Genomic DNA, 20,797 nt, shown 5'->3' with positions numbered 1-20,797 from the left:
AAGCGGCCCCTGAGAAAGACAAGGAACAAAAAGTATTAGGCAGTAGTGGACAACCCCAGGTGATGTAGAGGAGGGTTCTTTTAAGTTGAAAAAATTACAAACATATGCCAATTTTAGTTTTTGGTTTTTATGTGTGTTCTGCACCTTTCAGCATCTGTCTGTGTGCTCTTGAGCAAGGCACTTCACCTCTACATGGCTGCTCAGAGGAAGGCAGTAGTTGACGTAGATTGCAAGTTTCTGGTGTGATTGTGCAGCTGAAATGTGCTGTTGGATGATTCTATAGGAAGAAAAGTGGTCTTTTATAATGTATAACCATACTATACAAATTAGACACCTTGATTCTGAGCTTCAGTCCTCGTTTGCACAACCCACATTTCAACTGAGACAGTTTCACCTTAAATATTAAGTCCATCCATTTTTATGTGAAATTTCGCAATGTGTGAAACGTGTGAACATCAAGCAGCTTCATTCTCTCTCTTTCCCAGCAAGAGCGCACACTGTCCACACCAGAGCAGAAGGAGCGCAGCGCATCCAGGCTGGTGAAGTACCTCCCCTGACCCGAACAATACAGATCTCTGCGTCCCTCCATAAAGGCACCACACAGGGCACAATGTCTCCAAACACCTGGATGGATTTCATGGAAGCGATTTGTTCCTCTTGTTCCTTTTACGCTCGATCTTAGCGCATCTGTTGGTGGGAACGCGATGTCCTGGATGTATTTTCTCCGGGAGATTGTAAAGCAGAGGGCAGCGTAACTCGCTGAAACCATGTGGAGAGCTGCCACATCCCTCGGTGGGAGCACCGGAGGCAAAAAGCGACTCTTATAAGAAAGACTGATTTGTACTTTCTTGGAGAAGAGATCCGTCGATGAGGAAACAAAGAGAGAAGAGATGATAGAGAAGTAAGTGCATAAACAACCAGTTGAAATTCAACATTGCACTGATAAAAAATATTATAAATATTCTGAGTGACTTGTATGAACCTGCTGTCAATGTGCTCCTATGAGTGATGCTGTAAAGAAAAAATTAACATAAATATGAATTATGTTTCTGCGCTATTTAATTGTGAGTTTCTAGTGATAGCTTAGTAATGTATGGCATCTCTTTTTTACCTATTGGTATCATGATATTATTTATATGTGAACTTATCTCTTTATTATACTTTAATTGTAGCTTTTATTATAATATATATATATCTATATTTTGCATGCAAATGGGGCTTTATTTTCATTCGGACAACCCATTTAACCCGACAGAAATGAAGAAAACGCTCATCACATTTATGTAATACTACCAGCATTATAGTAATCAAACCTACGAGGAATTAATGATCTGTTTTCATGGGGTTATTTCACATGGGTGCAGCTCACTGTTTCTTCTTCTGCTTCTCCATAAGTTGTTTACTGTAAAAGATATGTTCAGGCTATCTGAACCTCATAGGGTGGTTATGCAATTGCTGCTGTAGCAAGCTGTTTGGAAAACGGGATTGTGACAGCGAGTGTTTAATTTTTAATGAGCCTCCATTCAAGTCGTTGTTTTTATTTTGTACTGTGGAACCCAAAAGCAACAAAAAAAATTAAAGTATTTTAGTTACAGAGCTGTAGGGGAGAAATATCTGTAGCCTGCTCCATTGTCGTTACAATTGTATAAAAAAAACCTTACTGAGTTGGATCCTTAATGGGTCAAAAGATAACAATTATCATTATCAAATCCACAACAGAAGAGGACATACACATGACATGGAAATCTAAGTTTCAATTTCACTGTAAACGTTGGTGTTGGAGAATTAGAGGTGGCATGAAGAATGTTGCAGACCAACCATATAAGACAGTGCTGTGAAAGCTCTGTGAATGAAAACTGTTCTATCTGCAGCAGTAGATCATTAAAGGTTGTACAGTGGCGCTGTTTTACTGCCTTCTCTTTGGAAGAAATAAAAGAGTATTATTAGAGAAGCTGGCTGCACAGTAATGACACAGAACAGGTACATTAAGTTCCCCGTGTCAAGTATTTCTGAAGTAAATGACTGAAAACCTGCAATTCATTTGCATTTTAAAGGTGAGGACATAATAAGTGCCAGTATGAGGAATATTTTTCAATAGTGTTCAGATATAAATCTGTTCTGGAACAATTTGTATCAGACTAATAACAATAATTTATTGACAATAAAGAATCATAATAGCAATTGATAGTAAAAAAAAAAAACCCTCAGATCTGCTGAGCAGCAAGTTTCTTCACTTTAAATATATTGCACAACTTGGTTATAGATAGATAGATAGATAGATAGATAGATAGATAGATAGATAGATAGATAGATAGACAGATCCACATTAATCAGTTCCATTCCTGCAGTGGCCGCACCTGACCTTCTGGACCCGAGGTCTGCCGCCCACAACTCCAAACCTCGCCTCTCGTTCTCGGCCAAACCAGTGGTGCTGAATTCTCCAGAGGATGAGTGTGACACCCGGACTACTGTCATGAGGTGGAAAACAGTGTCAGCCATCTTTTTCTTGGTGGTGCTTTACCTTATCATCGGGGCGACTGTGTTCAAAGCGCTGGAGCAGCCTCATGAGAGTTCCCAGAAACTGGCCATCCTTGCAGAAAAACTGGAATTTTTGGCCATGCATGCCTGTGTAAACTCTTCTGAGCTTGAAGATCTGGTCAAGGTGGGTGGAAGCACCATACTAATAATTATATTCAAATGATTTCTCTCCCACAGGACCTGATGACTGACAAATTTTATTCAAATATTCCACATGGTGTGCTTGTGTGTGTGTGTGCAGATTTTTTATGACTGTGATTTAAATATTCCATGCTGCGGTTACATGTATTGCTTTACATTGTCTAACACTGGGCCTTGAGGATTGTTTCTTGCTATGGACACAATAACTGTAAGTAAACACAGAGAAGCTGTAACCCATGGGTATTTAATTCAGTCTGTTAAGGAACTGAAAAACCAGTTTGTTTATACACATTTAGTCTGTAGTCCCTGAAGGCTTTTTTAAAGAGATTTCCATATTGGGTGCTAGATTTTACTGGAAACGGATTATGAGACATTGAGGCCCTGAGCACAGAGACACAAAAGCCCCCCCCCCCCTTCTACATGGCAGCACGCCACCTCCCCTCTGTGCATTTTCTCTTTCATTTCACATTTTGCATAACTGTTAAGTCCTGCTGTTGGTTGAAAACTTCACCTGAACCTGAACCTGAAGTTGCTAACTGTGTCTGTATGCTGTTTGCTGTTGGGCAGGTAGTGTACAGCAGGTGTTTAGAGCATTTTCTCTGAAAACAGCTGCCTGCTGTGGCTGAAAATGATACTATGAGATTTGTGAGAGTGAACCAAAACAGTAAAGTTGCAGTCAGATGAGATGAAACTCGCTATAAAGCTCTGTAAAGCTGAGTGGAGCATCAGAGTGATAATTCTCTGTAGGTTCATCACTCTGACATTACACATTGTTATTATAAAAGTAATGATTTATAGCTGCTTTCAAGAGGTGCTACTCAGATGTCAAATATTTAAATTTCTTGACTTTAAATGTAGAATTACTGTCGCCAAGATATGCACTGTTAAGTTGTAATGTATAAAAGAATTACAAATAAATATGAGATCAGAGTTCAACAAGAAATTTTACAGTTGTCAGACAGATGCTCTGGTTTAGGGGCCCCCTGACCCCTCTGGACCCTTGGCCTGTGCATGGTCGATTTATTTGGTAATCCAGCAATACAAATTGAAAGATGTTACCACAGATTAAGCCTGGAAATCTCACACTGAATTTAAGCGATAAATTAAAGCACAAACTAGATCATAAGAAGACAAATATCACATTAAAACTGCAGTATATCAATATTGTGTCTGTCTGTTGTGACTTTATGCCTCTTCCCTTATGGATTAGTGGATCTCACAACCACCAACCAAACTTGACAGGGTTGATGAAAAGCATTTCCTCTTGGGGAATCAGGCTGGCAATTGGACTTGTGGATGAAGATTACTCCTCTAATGTGCCAGAACTGAAAGGTCTTTCGATCCCAGGGGAAACCGATTTGTCTACCACTGCTAATTTTGGCCCCTGAACCATTTCCCTGATTTTGTCATATAGCACCAAAATCCTTCCAAACTTCCTCCCAGCTCACTAAATACACACATAGGAAATTAAATGTATAACAAAATATAATAATGCTTTCTTTTTATAGTCGAGTCGAACACTTGTTTGTAATCTATATGGTCAGAAGGCTTAGTGACTGACTCTAAATATATATAAAAAATATGCATCTTCATACCCTGCAACAACAGCTGGAAACCATTTGATTAATGAAGCAGCATTAATGAAGTTTGTTTGCAATTTTGCAGTTTCTTTATCTTTTTTTCTACTTCCACATCTTACTTTACCTGTAAATCAACAATCTCTGTGTTCCCGTTTTTTGATAAACAGTGATATAAGACTTTTTTTGTAGCTTCCCTACTGTATGTGCATCATTGCAGTGCTGGTCTTTATAACAAAGTATCTTGTTATTACCACAAAGCATCTTGTAATAATGGAAAGAAGTGTCATATAGTTATCACAAACAAGATGAGAAAGATCTCGTCATAACAAAATGTTGCTCCCATGATAACAAGAAAAACCTTAAGTTTAAGACTACAGTTAGTGCTGCCAGTGGTTTAGTTTAAATGAACCTATGAAATAAGCAGAGTGACTGCATCCTTAAAATAATTTTAGGCCTAAAAACACACAATGAAATTGATGTTTGGCAATATAGCATAACATGCAGCTTTCAATAGTGAGAATAGAGGTGAGATTTTATCATGTCTCACAGAAAGTTCTCTCCAGTTGAACCATTTTAACCACATTTACAGTAAAGATATTGTATCATGATGAGAAAAATGAGCAAGCCATGTTGTTTTAACCCTTACTACTGTTTGGGTCATATTGAAAATGACATTCTTTAAGCTTGAAATTATATGACTTTTCCTAAAGTGGCCCAGAATATACAAAGATTGAAATATTTCAAAATTATTTCTTTTTGTGCAGCTGGTATAAATATTTGTACATAAATATTTGTACTTAAAGTCACTGGAGGGGGTCAAATCATTGCCATCTCTGTGTATTTCTGTCATTGGGACAGTGGGGACAGAGCTCAAGGTGGACCTTGACACTGTCACGAGAACTGTCCATGTTCCCACCATATTGCTACACTTGCCAGTGTTCCCACCCAGATGAGCATCTGCATCTGCAAACAAGCCTATACACAGTAACAAATCAAACCCATCTATTACCAGGCAACCAACATAGTGGTTGCCCAACATAGTCCTCCCTATAGTGGAGGGCAGCTTTCATAGGACTATAAAAAGTACCTGAGCCCCTATTTCACTGATTTAGTGGAGTGGAAGGAGTGATTTGGTGGATCCATTAATCCAAGATGAAAAAGGAGACAGTGAGTTGAAGATAAAGTATTAGAAGATGAGGACAACAGAGAAACTGGAGGAAAGATTCTTCTGACTTCTCTCATGCAAAGGTGATGCCACCTTCCCCACACGCCAGCCACAGCAGCCGCAGCAGCACAGTAGTCCGAACTTTGCTCTGAACAGTCTGCCGTCCCACAGTCAGTTATCACAAGGGGACAAAAGAGAGGGAGATGCAACTTCTGAACAATAGAAAAGGAATGAAAAAGTATTGTTTTTTGCAGTTTCATTTGTTTGAAGCCGGTTCAAAAATGACCAGGTCCATACTATGGAGGGTCAGAATATGAACATTATGTAAGGGTTAATGATACATGCCTTCTGGTTGTAATGAGTAAACTTTCCTGACATGATGAGATGCTGTATGAATTATTTTTAGCCATCCTAGCGGCATGGCTATAGGGAGGGCAATGTCAGTCACCAGTTTGGTCCAGATAATGACTGGATGGACTGTCATGAAATTGTCTGCAGACATTCATGGTCTCCAGAGGATGAATCTGGACTTTTTGTCTCACATCATCATCAAACTTACTTTTACACTACTTCATGTTTAGTGCTAGCTAAGATGGTACCTGCTAAAGATCAACATACTAGCTTTGCCACTGTGATTATATTAGCATACTGACATTAGCATTTGGGCTGTATTTTAGGTTACAAACTTTTAGTCTTTTTTCTCACTTGTGTCTCTGGGTTGCAGTTCTGTATGTATGACACATTTCACAGTACTGGAACTTTTTAGTGTAGCTCATGCATGTTCACCTTTATGAACAAAATGTAAATATTGCAGGTTTAATTGGATATTTCAAACCATGTTTAAATCATACTAACCATGTGTGAAGTATCTGATATCATTTATAAATCTTTTACCAACTTGTCAGTCGTGTGGGCTTTATATTACAGTTACAGTGGCTTGAGACAGCAAAGGAGGATAGAAGTGCAATAATTAGTTGTTGGTTGGGCTGAATGTGAAATATAGTATGAATGACTTTGGTTTACCGCAGTATTTGATTTGAAAATGAAGATAGACACTACAAAAACATTTTGACTTACTGAAACACTCATGAATTGTGATTTGATACTTTTTTTTTTATTGAAAGCTCTTTTACCAGGACATTTTCTTCACTATGTTGGTATTCAATGAAATTTACATGAAGCCTTTGATTATATAAAATCAACCCAAGCTGACAAGGATTAATTATTGAGTTCAGTCTAATGAGCAGTGCCCATCCATGTAAATGAGATCATTTTATATAAGAGGGTCTGATAACAGATGACGGTTATTTGAGATGTAGAGTCAGTGTTCAAAGATGGTGATGATACCTTCTGTCCTGAGATTAAATACTGATAGATAACGTCTCAAGGGTGTAGTTAATGAATTTGAGTCCCTGAACAAAAGGAAGCAGCAGGAATCCAAATTTTAACTTCAACGTGTACTGTGATAACAACACTGGAGCTGCCTTCCTCTGACAAAAAAAGAAAAAAGAAAAACAAATGATTTTTCAAGTATGTCATGTTGTTCAACATGTGTTAATGTTGGCCGTCGTTCTCCTAATTTTCATTATGATTATCATTTGTCTTTACTCTTGGCAACACTAAATTGGCATTTTGAAGCAGAGACTGTGATTGTTGCTGCTGCTTTTGACAGTGGAACAAACATTGATAGAGATCAATTAGGTTGGTGACATTCGAAATATTGTAAGCAACAGTTGAGTCTTATATTTATTCTTTATTTTTCAAAATTAGGACATCACTTGATGTAAAATTAATGAACAAAAGTATGATACGCCATTTAGTATTAGCCTAAAGCTGCCAGTATACTTAAATAGAAGTGCTTGTCGGATGGCCAAGAAGCTTCTTTCTTATTAAAGAAAAAAGTTAAATGAGATTAAGTTACACCCCTGTCCTATAAAATGTCTTATCAGCCAATTGAATGTTTGTTTTCAGGGAGTAGTACTCGACTCTGTACATCATGGACCTTTGCACTGAGTCAATCTGTGCTCATTATGCTTTGGATGCAGACATGAACAGTTTACAGTTTAGTTTTGTGTGTTTTAGTGATGGACATCAGAGAAAAGCTGTAAAAGGTGCTGAATTAATTAATTAACCAACTCCAGAAAACTGTGCAATTCGCCTATAGTGAGCCAGTTTCTGTATACAGAAGTAAAATCTTGCTCACTGTCTTTTACCAGGCAACAGACGACAGCTCTGCCAATCATCTATCAGATAGTTACCTCAGTGAGTTTGGCAGCCCTTTAGGCAACAATGATTTATTGATACACAGCTCAAACACAGGTGTACCCCCCCCCCCCCCCCCCATTCACTTTTACAGTAATTAATTATGTATACAAACACACAAACACGCACACAAACACACACACACCTTTATAGGCTCCCACTGATCAAAAGCCAGTCAGCAGAGGATCGGGGAGAGATGTGCTCTCAAAGGGAGCAATTAAAAAAGTGAGAGACGTCAAAAAGCTCAGACCATTCAATCTGTCTCAGCTGTTTGGCTCAGCTCGGACACTGCCAGTGTGGTCTCCACTTTATCTTGTCTTATCATTTCCCATGGCCATGGTTAGTTTGCATACAATATAGTGCCAAAACAGTGAATTAATATAGCCGCTTTGGCCGTGAAACAAAGGGGCTGACTGAGCCAAGCCTGCCTGATTGTGTGGTTTGCTAAATAATGTTTTTAGAGGCACAGTGGATATATGGGTTTCAGGATTTTATCTTTGAACCCTCTCCTTTGTTGTAATTTGTGTTTTATCTGTTGTAAAAAACAACAACAACAGATAAGGCACTGAACTATTCATGGGTTCACCTTTGTACATTATGTTTGTACATTTGTATTCTTTGCATGTGTATAATCTAATCAGTTTTATCTTTCTGCTTGATTCATTGTGGGTAGACTGTTAAGCTAATGAATATACTGGCCACAAAAGTTTGATCTAAAACAGCATTCATTGATTCTCCTTTTTTGCCACTTGGGAGAGGTGCAACTGTAAACAAAATGTTAAAATGTAACCTGTCACATTATAAAGCTATTGTAAAGCAAACATTTTAGCAAACAATTGACCATTTTCACATCCATGAGTCATGTGCCTAGTCACTTTGTGAGTTTAAGTTCAATATTCTCTCTGCTTTTAGCTCTGTTTTGGTCCCAACCAACTCTTGAAAAAAGATCTGTCTTCTGCTAAATGCTTCTCTGTTCACCAGCTAGTCGCTAACTTTGTTTGTGTTTCCGTAGAGATGAATGACAAAAACGTCAGCATCAATATTCCCAAAGAAGTCTCATTCACATTGCCTCGCTTCACCATCAATGGAAATGTTCAGTTTAACGTGAATAATAACGCTAAGTAGGCTAATCTGGAGAAGGCTACAGGGTTTACGTTGCTATGGACGCAGTTCCAACCACAGAATCTAACAGACTATTTTTTTTAGCGGAAGCAATAAAATCATTTTTAAATCATTATTTTGTGTCAAATGATTGATTTCTTCAGTAAATAGCCGTGCCAGTTTTTGCTAGAAACAAGGTTGATGAGAGCTGTGGGACTGAACCAAAACAATAAATTTGTGAACCATAAAACCAAAACAATGGTGAGGGTTAGGCAAGTAAAATACTTGGTTATGATGAGGGAAAGATCATTGTTACAGTTAATAGAAAGGACTGTGACTAGAGGCAAACTTGTACATGAAAGTTAAGATTTGCGACACGTCCTTCCACCACCCCAACCTCCACACGCTTACATTCAACCTCACTACACAAAGTACACACAACTTACTGCAGTGGATCTGAACATTGACAAACTGTGAGGTGCAAAATAATACAATGTGAATTCTGTATGTCAGCTTGAGTGGATAAGTGACACACAATTCCTTGTAAAAATTATAGCTATGTTACAACAACATTCAACACCATCAGCCGACCTTCACTCCACCTTCTGACCTATCATGTCATGTCAACATTGTGTCGTAATATTAACGGCTGTTCCCTACATTTCCGAACACTCATCCATTAAAGCGTTCATACACTCAGTCTTTACTGCCTTATCAAACACAACAGGCGTGGGTTAATGAAAGCTTTCTCAGTTTCTTTAAGTATGATGAATTGTAGCAGACAACATCCTGACATTGCAGTGACCTTAAAGTGTGTGCGTGTGCAGACTCAGAAAAAGCTGACAGTGCTAGTTCAGGAGGACTGTGGGTAGTACATCATTAGTTTAGCATTACAGCTCTGTTCCTGGAGGTTTATTGATATTTAATACAAATAATGGAGATCCTCAAAAAGAGCTGCTTCCCCGCTTATAAAAGTCCTCATATTCATTAAAGGTGTAACACAAGAATGTAATATAGTTTTTTAATCATTTCTATTGCTCTCAATTGGAAAAGAAGCCTTACATACACATAAGGGAATAAAAGCTTTAGCCCAGTGAAGTATTTCTGTGCAATTTATTAGCATCAGCTCTGTGTAGCAGTACCGACTGTGCCCCTGAGGTCTCAAAGCTTTTCTCTTTCATTTGTCTCAGTAATGATTCTGTATCTTGAGAAGCCCCTTGGGCCAAGAAACTTTTTGTTTTACTGCAGTGAACTGTTCTGTGTTAGCCAGAGTCAGTTTTAAAAAAAAACCTGGTCAGTCAGGTCAATCCAGCATTCATAGAGGAAATGACTGTTTGCTAAACCCCGCGCACCATAGTTATGGTTGCTATGCCTGTCAAGTTTCCCATTCTAGCACAGCACATAAACAGTGATAACGGGGGCAGATTTAACGTTACCACCCTAAATGCTTTGTCATTTTTTTAAAAAATGGGATTTCAGACAGCGGTCTGAAAAAGTTGGCACCCTTAAAACTCTTTAACCCTTTTAACTGTTCAGGTCAATTTTGAGCAATTTTATGTTTGAGAGCAATGAAAAACACAGAATACACAAAAATATTTAAATTTTTTGGTGCAGCTAATGTACATTTTTGTACATAGAGGATGCTTTGGGTGAAATTGGATCCTTATTTATTCAAAAATTCTAAATTCACCACTCAAAAATGTTCTTCCCATTAATTGAAATCACAATAGTGGTTATGTTCTCCTGTTTTAGGTAACATAGGACCATAATATAGTGTGATTGTGAAAGTTTTTTCTTCATAAAAAGAATATAACCTCTCTGCTCTCTGAAAGCTTAATCACCCATTTATTGATGACTGATGACGTTTATATGAATAAAAATAGATTTGTGGTTCAGAAATGTGGTATAGAGACTATAAGGGAATACTGTGAAGTGTCAGAATATGAACAGCATGTCAGGGTTTAGTATCTCTTCTGTAAGAGCCCCATGTGCACCACTGCAGCATGTAGAGAAATCAAACGGTTTATTGATCAGTCAATTCAGTCAGGAGACCAGTCCATTAGTCAATAAGCATGTATTAGATGTTAAAGTACACACCCATTATATCCATAGCATAGATCTACATCTTTCAATGTGCGGCTCTGAGCCTCACAGCTCCTTCTGCCTGTTATGTTATGTGTGTGTTGCACAGAGATTTATTTTCCCCCCAGCTGCTGGCTTCACTCCCCTCTTGTCTCCTGTCATAAGAGTAAAGCCATGAGTACAAAGACACGTTGCTGTTCTGTTTCCTGTGCAGCCGGCTGGTGTCTAAAAGGCTTGTCACACACTTGGCTGAGACTGTTAGACTCGTGTCACACCTAATGCCTCTCCCCCAACAGACACACACGCGCAGTCGCACTTTCTGTTCAGTCAACTGGTCACTTGGGCAAGACTAATCGGTGCAATGCAGACCCAGCTGTTTACACAGGGGTCGGTCAAAAAGAGAGTATTTTGTTATCAGGAAAAATTCATATCTCTGGTTTTTCATACTATGAAAAACAGAGCCTCATAGGTCAGTTCTCTGCTTTGTTATAACTGTAACTGCAACTAATAAAGTCTTGTTTTCTATTTCTACACATATTAATTACACAGTATTTTAGGTGACGGTGTGGAAGCTTTGAAATAGTTTAAAGGCACTTGTGATGGGGCTCGGCTATGAAAGTAATAAAGAGTAATGTGACTAATTACTTTTGGAGTTGAATAATTAGTAAAGCAATGTAACCTAATTAGTTTTTCAATATGCAATGAGTAACTGATTACATTTCTTAACCAACTTGCCCAACACAACATTTAGCCCATATGATTAAAATCATGAGAGGTTTTGCTCCTCTGTGAAGAGTACAGGAATTTAAAATCCCAACCGTTCTCATGTATTTCTTATTTCACGGAGGTGACAGATGCTCATTGTTTTTCACAGCTCTTAATTGGTTTTGGTTGGATGTTTACCTCAGCTGTCATCTATTCCCTAAGAAAGTTGATGCACACTGCTAATTTTCCCATGTTCCTCAGACTCCATTTGAGAGAGTGCATTATTAACTTTTTTTTTTTTTCACTTTCTGCTCTAGCAAGTGGTTTCAGCAGTCCGAGCAGGTGTGAACCCATCAGGAAATACATCCAATCAGACGAGCCTCTGGGACTTCAGTTCCTCCTTTTTCTTTGCTGGAACTGTCATCACCACCATCGGTAAGAAGAGTAGTTTTTTATTCTTTAGCAATTCAGTCAGCATTCCTTTCTTTTTGTTGAGGCCTCTGACATCAAGATGTCACACTACAAAATACAAAATGTGAAGACATTTTCAAGACACTCAAAATAACAAAACATTTTTGCTTGAATGCAGAAAAATGCTTTATAAGCACAATCCATTTACCATGTTTCTGCATGCACAAAGCCAGCAGAGACACAATGCAATTTTGATGACCATTTTGGCATGAAATTGCACTGGCACAGCAAAATTACACTTGCTAAACCAAATCCTCCATCAGCACCTTTTCCAGATTGTGCTTCATTGCACCAGGATTGCACTAGTACAACTGGTTATCATAGCTGCAAAAATTTGTTTTGCCCGCAAGCTTGCACTTGCACTTGCACTTATACTTGCTCCCACTTTTCAAGTGAACAGAGTGTGTTATATTCATCAGCAACAAAACAAAAACCTTTTGCTATCAATTCACAACAGCAGAAATTAGGTCCACGACTTACAAAATAACCAGACCTACATGCAGGTACAGTACCAGTCAAAAGTTTGGACACATTTTCCCATTCACTTGAAAGAGAAAGTGTGTCCAAACTTTTGACTGGTATTGTATATCAGGGTCAAAGTACCCATCAAAACTCAGAACCAAAGACATACTGGCTCAGGGAAACCAGGAAGCCAAGACCATTGCTTAATAGGGCTTAAACAGGTGGTTTAATATGCATTTGTTTGAACTCTTGGAGGCTCTTGAATCTGCATTGGTCCATAAGAGTTGTGTAATCTGTGTCTATGTTAAAATAAGTTTGTGCCTCACAACTTTTGCAGTGTCTCCTAGGTCAAGTACTATCCTCTGCAATACACCAATACACTTAATCTCCTATTAATTCACAACAACAGAAATCAAGTCTGCAACTAACAAAATAATAATGGCATGTTGTGATATATCAGTTAGTGCATGTGTTGGGGATTATCTCAGATGATATATACACACACACACACACACACACATATGTATATATATATATATATATACACACATATATATACATATACATATATATATTTAGAGAGAGAGAGAGAGAGAGAGAGAGAGAGAGAGAGAGAGAGAGAGAGAGAGAGAGAGAGAGAGAGATAGAGTTAATGTTGCTGCACTGCTTGGAATAATTTTATCTGCCCTGGTGTTTTTCTGCTTCAGAGATTTTGTAGCACTATGATGTGTTTTTCTTTAAAAACCAGGAACTGCAAAGAGGTCTGATAAGAAATAAGAGGAGTATGGTTTTTAAGGGCTCATGCTCATTTGCTATTGTCTGATCACTTAGTTACTGCTGTATCATCAAGGAGCTGTCATCTGTCTCAGGCTGTAGCACATTCACACAGCCTGAGACTCTGACGTGCTTCCTCTTCCATCATTTTTTACACCATCACTCTCTCTCTCTGTCACCTCCAGCTGTAAGAGCTTACTAATCAGAAAAAAAGGAGCAGCTCTCACACACACACACGCACAGCTAGTCTGACAGCTCATCTGGTGGACGTTGACAGATCAGTGCATCTATTCAGTGGGCTGCTGGACTCCATTTCACTCTAGTATCCTGTCAGAGCTCATTCTCCGGCAGAAAATGTAATAAGAATTTAAGTTTTAATAACTTTATTTGGCTTTTTTTTTTTAAATAAGTGAGCTTTTCTAGATTAATGTCCATAATGTGTAGGATGTTAAACATTTTGTCATGAAATTGCACTAACCCAAAATCTGCTCCAGCCCCTTTTCTAAAATTTCCTGCATTGCACCAGGCTTGTGCCTGTAGCTCTTATTACCACAGCAACAGCACACATACAGACATTGATCTTATCTGGCTCATCCAAGCAGACCTTAAAATATCAGCTTGTCTGTTTTGGGCTCCATTTCACATCTCTAGGATCTGGTTAGAACTCATTCCTCCTAACAACATAAAATGTTACATCTTTGAAATGACTTTACTTTGCCCTCTGGTTGGAAAATATGTGCACTTTTGTATCAGATTAAAGGTGACCGTGTGTAGAGAGAGAATAAAAGCTGCGCTGTAGGTTTTCCCTTTACTCACCTGAGATATAGTATGTTGATGTTTTTCACTCCAGCAAAGTGCAGTAAAGTCAAGATTGCTTTTTATAAAAGGAGAGTTTACTGAAGTTTGACTCGAAGATATACAAGTGTTTATCTCGGCAAATGAGCCATGATTGATTGCTGAGGCAGAGAAAAGGAAAGCTCGATGGATTTAATTTTGTTTTGAGTACACAGATTTGTCTTGTTTGCTTTTTGGAAAATTCAAACATCTAGAAAGAGATTGCAAGGTGAAGGTGCACGGAAATGAAAAAAAGGGGTCTTTTTTCAGCTCATATCAGTTTTTATTGCTTTGATTGTTTTGCAGAAATTCACTCCCGGATGGTGTTTTGTGTTTACCGTATTACCTTCGGTGCTTGTGAGTGTAACCAGCACATAATTGCTATTCTGTCTGTCAGAAATCATCATAATTTTGCCTATTTGGTACAATACATCTGTAACCATGCTGCTATGCAAAGAAATAATTTCAGAGAAACATATTGTGTCAGTAGCCAACCTATCAAGGTTATTATTAACAGTATTACAGTAATGTCCAGAGCAGAAAACGATACCGCAGGCATGAAAGACATTACAGTTTATTTGTATTCTCCTGGCTTTACTTGATTCAGCTAGGGGTGGAGAAGGAATTTGGATCCACAGATTGATTTGTTCATCATTTAATTAGATTTGCAGTTTTGAGGCAAAGCATCTTTTCTGCACTTGTTTTCATCTGCTGTTCGTACTGTATCCAGAAAATGTAGTGAAACAACTCTTATCCTTGTTGCCTCTCCCACCTCTTTCCTTTCCTCTCATGGGAGTAGATGAGATGTATTATTTCCCCTTCAGTCAAGTCTCTCCAACTGTTATGTTCCTGCTGAAAATCACATTTCTTATAGCATATAGATCAAAGCAAACCTCCAGTGAATCATGCTATGTGTCTTAAAGAAAATTATTATTATTCTTTTTGACAACCTGGGTACCTTTGGACTCGGCGCTGTTTCCATCAGAGCACAGGGGCCCTTTTCCTTTATAACAAAAATGTATACGTGTCTGTTTAGTTTTGGTGGGAATATACTGTGAAAATCTGACTTTCTCTCAGTGGTGGCATTCAGATCATTTATGTAATAATATTAAAAATATTCTGCTAGAAGGGAAAGTCCAGCATTCAAAATGTACTCGGGTAAAAGTGCAGAATTATTATCTACACGTGAATACCATAATAATAAAAATGAGATAATGTGTCCCCTACCACCTACCATTACCACTACCTAAACCCATTATGACTGGATTTCATTGCAGTTCTGCTATTAAATGATCCAAAAAATTGAAAAAAATAAATGAAAAGAAACAAACCAAGACTTTATCTTTAATAAAATTTAATGAAGTTGCTCACTTGCTCTCTCTCCCAGCATCACAATGAGTTTAGAAGAAAGTCATTAAACTTTTATTGTCAGCTGTAACGATTAATTCCTTCAAGAGAGATACTGCAGCACAAAGCCTGACATGTTACTTCATGTGATCATTGTGTAACCTGGCGTGGTACCATTCAGTAATGTCATGAATGAGGTGACTGCAGTGAGGTGATTGCAGTGACTCATTATAAAGTGGAAATAAAGTGGAAAAACGAATGCATTATTCATGCAAGCAATGCTGCAGTCAAGTGTGGAACTTAACTGAATGACTTGTTGGTATTTGACTGGTGTTTAACCTTAAGTGTCTTGGAAAAGTGAAGGACAGAATGTGTTTTAAAGCTGAAACTTGAAACTTCTTAGAAAAAGCATATATATATAATAGAATACACTTTTTTAATACTTATATATAAACCCACATATTCTTTTGAGTGATGACAGCTCTCAAGTGTGGGTCTGTTTAAGCAAGTTTACATATGTTTATAAAAATATTTTTTGCAGTATTATTTATATGCAATTTGAATCCAAGGTCTCTTTAAACTGAATTTACCATTTAGCAAATGTGACTAATTACAACAAGGTGACAAAATTTCCTAATCACTACCACTGTTTTATCCCAGCACATGACACTAATACCCTCTGAGTAATCCTGATTTTAACTTGCTTTTCATGTCTGACATTATGATATGAATATGAGCTGAGAATATAAACAAGAATGAATCTGTTTAATTCAGTAAAAAAAAAAGAAGAAGAAGTGAGTGCAGCTTCAAATTAAAGAGCTGCTGTTTCTCTTATGTCCTGCAGGGGCACCCAGAGGTGTTAAAAACCAATCTAGCATCCTGTCCCCCTTTGAACTAATCATGAAATTAACGAAGCCTGATTGACAATTTTTCTCACATTAAGTGTCAACCTACTCCCAAGTGAGGCTTGAAAGTAATTAGAAGACACCCTGCAGCTCCTATCCTGAGACAGATGACTGCATTAATAAAGAAAAGTGGCTGTAGTTCATTACACAGACCCCTTTCATGAAATGTCAAATAATGAAACTCATATATTGTTGAATGCATGGATTCAGGTTTAAGTTATCTTAAAAGCAACAAATACGGACTCCTACTGTGCAAGCCCCATCTGCTTTTCTAGCTGCATGTGATGATGGGTTTGGAGAGAAGATGAAAGGCGGTGAACCGGTGAAAGACTCACATCTGTGTGCGTGTTTCTGTGTGTTTGCACGCACATACAGAGATGTACAACACACTTTAACTGTGTTTTTTTCCCCTACCATTCATTTAATTTTTCTCATTTTTCATTTATGTGAGAGTTGCTTCAGGACAGAGGGTGTGAAATATAAACTCTACTTGTGAGTCAGTGCCTATTCTCACTTCTATTTCTCACAGCTGCAACTCCTCAAATCTCAAAGCATCACCTGTCTGCAGTGATGCTTATAGCACAGTCAAGCTTTGTGAGAAGTTTTCTTGTCTATCAAGTTCAGTTCAAACTCATTTTGCATCTTCTTCCAGCTTTAATGCAGATATGATGTGCATTTATTAGCTACAGTATGTACAACAAATAAAAGTTAATATACATTGACAGTAAGTAACTTCCTTATTATGTCCCAACTAATTTATGGCTTCCTGAACTAATAGATATTGTCTGTGTCTCCTCTCTGTCAGGATTTGGGAACATCTCTCCTCATACAGAAGGTGGGCGGATCTTCTGCATCATATACGCTCTGCTTGGGATTCCTCTGTTTGGATTCTTATTGGCTGGTGTCGGGGACCAGCTAGGGACCATTTTTGGGAAGGGCATTGCCAAAGTAGAGAAGATGATTGTGGTGAGTTTGTTTTATTCACACGAGGATGTTTGTGAATTGTCTGTGAATCATTTGCACTTTTGTGCAATGAGCTGTTTTTTAGATAACATAGTCACACTTGGCGACTTAATTATCCAGCAGCTATAAAATGAAATTGCAGAGCTGTTCTTATAAAGCACTACAATATGTAAACAACCTTAAATACTACAGTAGAAGATTTATATTCACAAGTACAAGATGTGTTTTTGCCTCCTCTCCAGCCTGTGTGGAAGAAGTGGATGCAGTTTTTGAGTTGCCATGTCAACAGACTCCTTGACACCAATCTAAAATGTAGTTTATTTTAGTACTGAAAGCTCAGATCTGAAAATTACAGCTGTTTTCAAATGAATATTATTTTATTAGTTAGTTTATTTGTTTATGGCAGTGAAATAAGCTAGCAGCACACATAGATCGAAACGTCACTCTGAAATAATGATGGTAGGCATACCTTTACCGCAGTGCAAGTCACACATAGGCTTGTTCAGCCTTCTGTTCATAAATGCACAGGCTACCCATCACAACTGTTACAGTTTGCAAGAGCAGTAAGGAGGCACCATTAATCATGTTAGACACAGAGAATATAAATGGGTCTGGTTTATGGGTAGTCATTAAGTTTCTCCTGGAAACTCAAATGGCTGCCTTGAAAAACCAAAGCAGTCAAACAGCGGCTCAATGCACAGATCAATGAGGATGATATCTGACAGGAACAATGGGCCTCATTCACAAACAGCGAGTATGCACATCTGTGTTTGAACCGTGCATAGGAACGTTTTAAGCACAAATCCAGGATCATCAATATTTTCTTACCTGAATTTGTTCTTACTCTGGGAACAAATTTAGAACTGCCTTAGATCATGCATACATACAAATCATAAACATCCCAGGTCTCAAAATATGATACAGTCAATATTTATTCAATGTAAATAGTATATTAGAACCACAAATATTTAAAAAATGATTGGGCCTGAATATGCAACATTTAAAAGTGTGAATAATAATAATAATAATAGTAATGTAATATAATAATACACAATTTATTTAATAATTATATAATGAATAGCTAAGACATTGTAATCCATAAATCATCATCATAAATGTAATGAAATTATTAATGGATGAAAATGGTCCTGTTTCCACTTTTAGACGACAGTAGCTTTTATATCAGAATTTCCATATTGGAATGTGACAGTGATTCATTTCCCCGTCAAATCTGGCCGTGATATATGCAGCTGGTTAACCAGCAGCCTGTTCAGTTTCCGCACAGCCTGACAGTTCAGTAGTAGCACAGGGAGTGACGTTCTGCTTTTAGTACATCACGGCCTGTTGTGGACAGAGTCAAAATACGACGCACACCTGGAGCAGCAGTAGAGATTTATTTAGATCAGTTTCACAGATCTACACATTTACCTACTTTTTATTTTGTTACAGATGTACTACGTGGTAGTGGTGCAACAGGTATGCAGGCTGTATACAGGATTTACAATTGGGCTCCATTCGGTTGTGCCAATGACACGTTTACCTACCAAATCCGCCGTTTTTGGCTTCTACTTCTGAAACTATTGTTTGCATTTCACTAACAGTAAAGTTTTTCTACATTTTTACCATCATGGTCCTCTTTGCAATGAGTGACAGTTCTCTCCACTGCTGCACCGCTCAAACAGAGCTTTCCTTATGTAGAGAAATGGGGTCGTAGTAGTCTGCAGTGTGACGGTAATTTTGTCTACGCACAAACATTTTCTACACACATATGAGTGAATGAGGCCCATTGACTGTAAATGAGTTTACACACTCACAGCAGGTTAAATGCACCAAACTGGTAGATTTTATTTTCACAGTGTAAAAATTAGTATCTGATGTTTGTTTTTGGCCCTTTACCAGAACCACCTCTGCTTTTTTTGAAATGCATAATTTATCAAATGGATTGTGCAGCTAATTGGTGACTCTATCTGGAGGGATAATAGTGAGTTTATCATTCAGATGGATATAATACAATGTGCTTCACAAAACATTAAAAAAATAGGCTTAGAAAAAGGTCTGAGTGGACGTATTAAAATAAATATCCTTTTTCTTTATGACTGTGAACAGGTTCAAAATAAGAGATGAGTTGCTTTTGACATCTGCCAGCACCTGTCGAGTGAACCTGACTTGCATTGGTCAGGTGTTTACAGAAGAGGGCAAATTCTCTCTAAGAAATAGTCCATGTGAGCACACTGACAGCTTACTCTCCGCTCCAGTGTGAGGACGGAGTTGTGAGTTAAATCATGTTTTAACAGTGCAGACTGCTAGCCAGTGGTGTCATTTGGACTGCCAAGTATCACAGTCTTAGATGCACACAAGTGCCTCCCCAGTAAGGTGGGGATTTTGTTGACTGTAGCTCAAAGGAAACAGTATGTTTCAGCTGTCTTTACATCCCTGATGATGTAGCCCCAGGTGACCAACATAGCCAGAGCCAAGGCTGGAGAGACTGTATGGTGGTAGAGCAGAGCAACCAGCAATTTAGCAATCCAGGCCATGTGTGTCTGGAAAGCAGCAGGCCAAGGTATCAGGCAAGCCTTTAATCAGACTCAGAGTCAGTGGGCTGCAGAGAGGAGCCAGGCTTCCATCAGTGGTCACAAAGCTGGACAATAGGAGTGAAATGTAAGCACATGTTACAACATATGAAACAGCAGGGTCCAGAACAAATACATGTCGCCTAAAAATACATGTTCAGTACGATCACACTTTCTCATTCAGGTGAATGGTAAGGTGTGTCCAAATTTTGACTGGTACTGTATATACCTCTAATATGTTTTCCCAATTATGTTACATTTATGTTGTGGATCATTTCTAGCGAAGGGGGTTGTGAAGAGAGACACCTTCATCTTGACACACTCAGAGCTGAGACATGTTTCAATGACAGAGAATCTCAAGATCATTTCATTGTTACATAAGTTTATTTTCTAATTGTTGGATGTTCTTGGGTGGCTGCATGCAACTGTGTTTTCAAGGTGCACAGCCACGAATGAAGTTTGGGTTAAAACCTCCTGTTACACTCCAGTAAGTCTGATAAGTAAGGAATAATGCCCCTCAAGGTGTCCATAATCAGGAGTTAATGGCCTCTCCGTCATCCATTAATTCCTGAAAATGGACACCATGAAGGGCATTATCCTACTTATACCGTGGTCACTAACCAAAGAAAAAAATTAAGACCATTAATTTATATTTTTATGTGCTTTTCCATCAAAATCTAACATTTTTCACAAGCCATAACTCCGTTTCCCTGGTAACACTAATACCTGGAACAATCATTGCCATCCCAAAAGGTTCTCATGCAATGGAAATGTTGTTCACAATTCCAGTAAACAGGAGGATAATAGTCCATTAAGACATTCTCAGTGTAAAAGCACTAACAATAGCAATGTTTCAGTGAACAGATTCCCAGAAAAAAAAACAGTTACTTGGCAGCA

The 20,797-nt window shown here is 38.2% G+C and overlaps 1 protein-coding gene across 1 annotated transcript in view; it reads left to right on the top strand.

Moving 5' to 3' along the window:
- Window positions 1–495: 495 nt before the first annotated feature.
- Window positions 496–20,797, top strand: part of LOC121881878 (potassium channel subfamily K member 2-like) — a 28,089-nt gene continuing 7,787 nt past the window's right edge. Inside the window, exons 1-4 of the mRNA XM_042389663.1 lie at window positions 496–901; window positions 2,349–2,662; window positions 11,892–12,009; window positions 17,173–17,333. Of these exons, the coding sequence (XP_042245597.1) occupies window position 901; window positions 2,349–2,662; window positions 11,892–12,009; window positions 17,173–17,333 (594 nt within the window). The 5' untranslated portion in view covers window positions 496–900. The remainder of the gene's footprint in view (window positions 902–2,348; window positions 2,663–11,891; window positions 12,010–17,172; window positions 17,334–20,797) is intronic.

Source organism: Thunnus maccoyii, chromosome 17 (assembly GCF_910596095.1).
Source record: "Thunnus maccoyii chromosome 17, fThuMac1.1, whole genome shotgun sequence".
NCBI classification, from domain to species: Eukaryota; Metazoa; Chordata; class Actinopteri; order Scombriformes; family Scombridae; genus Thunnus; species Thunnus maccoyii.
This window is presented reverse-complemented; position numbering and strand designations above follow the sequence as displayed.